The following is a 6612-nucleotide window of genomic DNA, read 5'->3' on the forward strand; positions in this document are numbered from 1 at the left end:
CTTGGGGATCAGGACCGTCCGACCTTCGGTTAGCCATTCCGGGTGTCTCTCGTTAACTAGCAGCTGGTTCATTTGTGCTGCCAGACGCGGCAAAATTTAACTATTCCACTGGCTTACGGCGGCTCTTAAAGGGACAGTATACCCCCAAAACGCGAGGTCTAGTCATCACCATGACAACCCTACAACAGGCAACCTGTCAAAAACACAATCCCCTCTTTTTAAACCCTTTCCATGCGTAGTATTAGTTCACTTGGCTACACATAAATACCCCATCAGTACTTCTGATCCTGGGATCTCGTTGATTGATGCTGACAACTTAACTTTAAATCTAAAGAAAAGCAAATATCGCAGTGAATTGATGCAACATTTGCAGTGAGCCAGTTTTTTGTGTGTCTGAATTATTAATAGCCTTTGATATCATTGTTATTCATAGTTCCTGTCTCTGTGCTGTGTCATGCTATGTTCTCGCGTCTGTTCGTCCCCAGTTCAAAAAGCACAGCAGGTTCCACTTCAGCACTTTAACTGCTGTTTGCACTTGTGGGAACTGTGAGAATATAACTCCCCTCAGACGTGTCAAAGCAAAAGTAACGAGTCTGTTTTGAACATGTAAGCAGTAGAAAGTGCAGAAATGTGTGTACAAATGTGGGGAGTAAAAGTACACTGACAAAGTATTTGTATTTCATTACTTCCTTCTGGATCAGAGATGTCAAAGTCATCTTACATGGTGGGCCACATACAGCTTTGATCGACCAGTGAAAGTCGTCTTTGTGTCAGTTAAACAAGTTTAACTCTACATTTAATCCTGAAATATCTTAACATAAGAAAAAGACGTTTCAGCAGCGTCTCAGTTTTTCTACATGATGAAGAAATGCTGCTGCAGTAAAGACGTCTGTCAGCACGACTGTAAGAAATAAATGTGTGATTACAGAGGAAGTTCTGGGAGCTGTCTGTCCAGACTGTCCTGTAATTATTAAACAAAGTTTCTGTTCACAGAAAATGTTGTTGGAGCCGCTGTAAGAAACAGACATTTCTATAGTTTACAGAGGAAAAACTCTCAGTAATTGTGATTTTATTACTCTGGTGCAGCATGAAGGGCCGCGGGGGAAACTTATAAACTTATGGAAACACAAAAGTGCAAAATGTATCCCATCCATCACATTTCCCAAAGCCATCCAGTGGGTGGAGTAGTCGCCCGTCTAATTTTGGCCCCCAGACCTTATGTTTGACGCCCCTGACGTAGATCGTCCTCCTCAGCACTTCTTCCACCGTTACACAGCAGCTCGGCTCTTTCCTCGTTTTATTGACTTCCTTTGAGAAACTTATGAATCTCTTTCAGTTCTGCGCTTTTTAACAGAGCTGCTGACACATTATTCCAGCTGTCTGATGAATTCATTTGGTTTTTATGTAATGAAATTGCAAACGTGTCACTCTGTAACACTTTGTGCCGGGCTCCTTGTGTCTGCAGAGCGCCGAGGAGCCTGATGATGATTCAGAGGTTTGCTGCTAGCTTTCACACAAACACACAGTGATAGCGGTCGAGACACACAGATACGTGTTTTCACAGCAGGATGTGATATCCGTCTGTCACAGTGTTCATGCAGCTGTTTCACAGATAACCTCAGCTGCTGTTCTCCATCCAAACACTGCCGGAGCCTTTATTTAAGCGCTTGTTGCTGATTGGACGTGGGCCTTTCACCTGCTCCACACTCTTATTTTAAATCCAGAGGTGACCACAGTTTGACTTTTAGCTCCTGGACTGTGGAACGGCCTCACTCGGCCCGTCGGGGTGATTCTGTGAAAACCACCTTGTTTTAGTTTATGCTTGATTATCGTGTCCTTCACTTCTGCACGTGAACGTGCGCTCGTGTTTGTGTCAGTATGTTAAGACTGTGAAACACTGCGGCTGAACCGAGTGTTTCAGAGACGATGACCAAAGCTCCGCGTGAAGGACGAGCTGCCAGCGGTCACGACGTCTCTTTTCTGTCACATCGTGATAATTCTGAATAAACGCTGATGGTTAATGAAACTGTACAACAGTCATGGTTAAACTGATGATCACAGCTTGTTGACCGAAGGCCTTTTAACCACCTGTGATGATCTGAATGCTGGGGGTGTCCCACAGTCCGAGGTGCATTTATGCAGCTTTTAAAAGGATTTCCTTCTTTAACCGATTCAACATCTCAGTCTGAGAAAGAAAAGGCTGTTTTGTGTTGTGGCTCCATCTTCTCGAGCCACGATCCAGTTCAGGGTCGTGGGGGGGCCTTGAGCCGATCCCGGCTGACACTGGGCGAGCTGCGATTGGCTTCTATAATCGTTTCTTATTGATAGCAGTTTAGTTTTCTCCTTGGCTCTGCTGCACCTGATAAGCATCAGATTCTCATTTTTCCATTGGCTGCTTGTTTTGCACGTCGGTAAAAGTTCTCAGCTAAACGGCGTAAATACACCAAGGTCTCCGTCCGACCCGCCATCGGCTCAGCTCGCCACCGACAACCAGACCTCCGAACACGATGCTCTGCTCCGGACTCAGCAACACGCTGTGTGAGTAGCACACACTGATAATCCTTCATGCAGAAATGCATGTGTGCTCGCTTTGCTGCAGATTCTACTTTCATAGAGCAAATAATCAAACAGCTCTGTAGATACACACGTTTATTGATCAGACGATCAGGGTTCATGTGCTGCCTGAAAATAATCAAAGGGTAAGAAATGGTTTATGCAGGATGGGAATACAATTCTGCTGTTAAATAATTCAAAGTCATTGAATAGAAATCATTTTATTAAAAAGCTTCAAATGTTTCCAACATTCTTACAAGAGACAAACATCTTTAATCTAAATGTTTATTGGAAGGAGCTCTGACATCATGTTGTTGATAAAATCATTTGTATGCAGATGCTGAGCTGCACTGACAGCGAATTCAAATATGATCGGGGTCGCTGACTTTTTACTGCAGTTTTCTCCTTTTTTCATTCGATATCATTTCATGTGTGAGTTTGGAGACGAACCAAACTCAGTCTAACACTCAGGTTTCCTTCTTGTTTTTCAGTGCTGGCAGCAACATGTTTACTCGCGAGTTCAGGTAAAAGTCTGTTTTTGTGCTTCTCTGTTACCTGGTTTATTCTCATTAATGGACATTTTTAAAAATGATCCTCACCTTTACTTCTCTGCCCCTGAGCTGCAGGCCTGGCTCATCGTGGGATTTGGAAAGTAGTGGGGATATAAATCTGGCAGATTTGAATAAACTGTGAGATTAATGTGTTTTTCAGTCCACATGAGCAGATGCACGCTCTTAGACAGCATCAAAGGTCAAAGGTCAGACACTTACAGAAACTCTTAGAAGATTTAAGCTCCTATTTGAATTTTAACACAGATCCAATCAACATTAAATTATCTGTGGAAAAGTTTCATTTACCACAAACACGGCGGGAACACCTGCCCACTACCCCCCCCTCTAAATCACACTCGCGTCTGCCTCGATTCAACGCCGTCACTCTCACCTCGTCACGTGACTGTTGCAGCTTTCAGAGACAGAAAAGCCGTCAGACCGTCGGTTTGTGCTGTGACTCTGCGTCAGTCAGCTGACTCCATGGCGGCGCTAACTGTTCAGCAGGAGGAGACGAAGAGCACAAAATAAAGATAAAAGAATCAGTGAAGGAGAGAGAGCCTCAGATAAGGTCAGACGTTTAGTCTCTGCTCCCAGCAAACAGCCAGGCTGTCCTTGAGTCTCATCGCAGAGTCAAAACAGCAGACAGAAGCCGTCGGCTGACCCCCCCCACACACCATCAGCTGTGAGCTCATACCCACTCTGCTTTTTTAACTCTTTATTTTTCCCTCCAGGTGTAACCCGGGCCAAACGTTTTGTCCCGTCCACTGCGACTGCCATATCCACCACCAGAGTGATCACCTGCGACGGCCACCTGGTCCAGCACCTGTGCTGTGGTAAGGCAGACACAGACTGTATGTAAATGATGGCTATAGATTTAAAAGCCAACACTAAAGAACCCTAAGACTAAATTCTTTTCATGTCCAGCTGGGGGCGACACCTGCGATTGTAAAATCCATCCATCTCTGCTCTGAACCTCTCTAATCTCTGCTTTTGTGTCATATTGCGTGAAACAGAGAGCGGCGTGATCGTTGTGGAGTCAGTCGAGCACACATGTGGAGATGAAGAACACTGCTCTCAGCACCACAAACTGAAGGCCATCAAGAAGAGGTGACCACTGTCGGTAACAAACATTTGAAACAATAACACGATCACGTCAGTGAGCTCCATCTCTCCCCACAGCTGTGACGGAAAGAAAACGTGTGACATAGACATCCAGATCTTTGGTACTCCTGTTCCCGGCGCCTGCAAATACCTGGACACCACCTTCGCCTGCTTCCCAGCAGGTCTGTATCTGAATACTTCCAAACTCTGCCCGTGAGTTGTTACAGTTTGTGACGCCGTGTTTCTGTTTCAGTCCACAGCACAGCGTGTGAAGGATCCAACGCAAACCTTCGGTGTGGTGAGTGGGGCAGTTCCTCTGCGATTCAGGTGGATTTGTTTCATTGATGTACAAACATGGTGCTGATTTAACACGGTGAACTCTTCCTCAGATGAAGGAGAGGCTATAGTCGTGTACTGGGCTGACTACGGGCGCCGCGATACGACCACATGCTCTCAGCATCGTCCAACCCACGAGATCCAAAACGCCCATTGCCCCAATCCCACCGCTAAAGTCGCCGACAGGTACCGAGGCTCGTTCTTCCCTCAGCCCGACGCAGATGTGACTGAACACTTCACAGTTCATCCTGCTGCTTCTATCAGCAGTCACCTCGTCCCACTGCACCACACAGATGATGTGCTAAATGTTTCTCTTCCCAGGTTACAGGTTAACCCTGGTTTCCCAAACTGTGCACACTGGTTTAGATGTTTCCTGACAAAGTATGTAAAGCCTCTGTTGACTCACTCACCTGCTTTCACAGCTGTAACGGGAAAAGCAGCTGCATTATTGAAGCGAGCAACTCAGTGTTTGGAGACCCGTGTCCAGGCACCTACAAGTACCTGGAGGTGGCCTACGACTGTGAGCGTAAGTACCTCAGAGTCGTAACAGAGCTCCAACGTGCCCTCGGGACACTTTGCTGCAGAGCTTTGGTCCCTACGAACATGTTTTGAGTGGATTTTTGAATCACAGGGATGAAATCTGTAGATGAATTTTTAGTTTCTAATTTGCTTCCTCATCAGTGCACACCGTAGCATGTGAAGGGTCTCAGGCAAACCTTCATTGTGGTGAGAACACACGTCATACTTTTGTATCGTTGGTGGATTGGTTCGATAGAAACCCAAACACAGTTATAGTTTAACTCCATGAACACTTCCTCAGATGACGGACACGTTATCGCCGTCCACTGGGCTAATTACGGACGCCGCGATACGACCACGTGCTCTTACCAGCGTCCAGAATGTGAGATCCAGAATGCCCGATGCATCAATCCCACGTCTAAAGTAGCTGACAGGTACAGAGGCTCGATCTTTGCTCAGCCTTACAGCTTCACTCAGATGTATTTCCAGCCTCGGCCGACTCACTCATCGTCCGCTTTCACAGCTGTAACGGGAAAAGGAGCTGCATTATCGAAGCGAGCAACTCAGTGTTTGGAGACCCGTGTCCAGGCACCTACAAGTACCTGGAGGTGGCCTACGACTGTCCGTGTAAGTGCCTTGAGGCTTTGATACCTTCAAAATATGGTCAAAGACAAATCTGTGCTCGAGAGATTAATCTGCATTTGGAAACTTGTTTCTTTTTCAGTCCACAGTATCACATGTGAACATTCTTATGCAAACCTTCATTGTGGTAAAGTTGCTTCTTTTCTATTCATCGTTTAAAACTGGTGATTTCATGCAATAAAAATAAAACATGCAAGTGAAAAAGAACTGATATATCAATAATAACAGGCTGATAGTTTAACAGTGTGAATTGTTCTTCAGATGAAGGACACGTTATAGTCGTCCTGTCGGCTGAATACGGCCGCGATGACTCGACCACGTGCTCTTACAAACGTCCTCCCGCTCAGCTCAGTAACACCCAGTGCTCAATTCCCACCAGCAAAGTAGCCGAGAGGTACAGACTCTTTACACTTTCTCTCTGATGACTCGAGTATTTAGAGCCTCTGCTCACTCACTCTCATTTACATTCACAGCTGTAACGGCAGAAACAGCTGTTCCATCAAAGTAAGGAACTCTATGTTTGGAGACCCGTGTCCAGGCACCTACAAGTACCTGGAGGTGGTCTACACCTGCGAGAGTAAGTGCCTCAAAGACCCTTTGAACGACTCCTGAACAGCTCAAATCTCTGCAGACACCAGAAAACCTAAAATCATGTGTACTCACGCTTACAAAGCTACGCATCAAAGCTCGCCTATTTTTCAGTAGATGGGACTTTATGCGCTCAAATTGTGGACATAAATATTTTGTACTTGCAAATCAGGTTTTAGGTCCAATCAGAGGTTCTCTGATTGGATTGTTAAATTTGTGATTGACATGACATTGGCCAATCAGATGAAGGAAGAAAAATAGGGTCAAGAGTTTCACACATATTTTTTTGGCTAAGTCCACACGCAAATAAATAAATAAATTA

General features: G+C 45.4%; 2 protein-coding genes across 4 annotated transcripts in view; one reads left to right on the forward strand and one right to left on the reverse strand.

Annotated features, from left to right (window-relative positions):
* LOC102298438 (xenotropic and polytropic retrovirus receptor 1 homolog) overlaps positions 1-6612 on the reverse strand; it is a gene marked incomplete at its 5' end in the record, with an annotated part of 25804 nt that overhangs the window by 17587 nt on the left and 1605 nt on the right.
* The window catches only part of LOC102297721 (L-rhamnose-binding lectin SML), a 10032-nt gene continuing 3606 nt past the window's right edge, over positions 187-6612 (forward strand). Inside the window, exons 1-14 of one of the 3 annotated variants that reach the window (XM_005930908.3) lie at positions 188-2538; positions 3045-3077; positions 3836-3937; positions 4118-4211; positions 4284-4387; positions 4459-4503; positions 4595-4727; positions 4964-5067; positions 5223-5267; positions 5362-5494; positions 5584-5687; positions 5785-5829; positions 5964-6096; positions 6176-6279. In XM_005930908.3, the coding sequence (XP_005930970.1) occupies positions 2508-2538; positions 3045-3077; positions 3836-3937; positions 4118-4211; positions 4284-4387; positions 4459-4503; positions 4595-4727; positions 4964-5067; positions 5223-5267; positions 5362-5494; positions 5584-5687; positions 5785-5829; positions 5964-6096; positions 6176-6279 (1210 nt within the window). In that variant the 5' untranslated portion in view covers positions 188-2507. Of the gene's footprint in view, positions 2539-3044; positions 3078-3835; positions 3938-4117; positions 4212-4283; positions 4388-4458; positions 4504-4594; positions 4728-4963; positions 5068-5222; positions 5268-5361; positions 5495-5583; positions 5688-5784; positions 5830-5963; positions 6097-6175; positions 6280-6612 lie in introns of all 3 variants that reach the window. The other 2 variants (XM_005930907.3, XM_005930909.3) reach the window with 2 other exon arrangements.

The sequence above is a fragment of the Haplochromis burtoni genome, unplaced genomic scaffold, assembly GCF_018398535.1.
Source record: "Haplochromis burtoni strain Fernald_Lab_line unplaced genomic scaffold, NCSU_Asbu1 Contig_133, whole genome shotgun sequence".
Classification (NCBI taxonomy): domain Eukaryota; kingdom Metazoa; phylum Chordata; class Actinopteri; order Cichliformes; family Cichlidae; genus Haplochromis; species Haplochromis burtoni.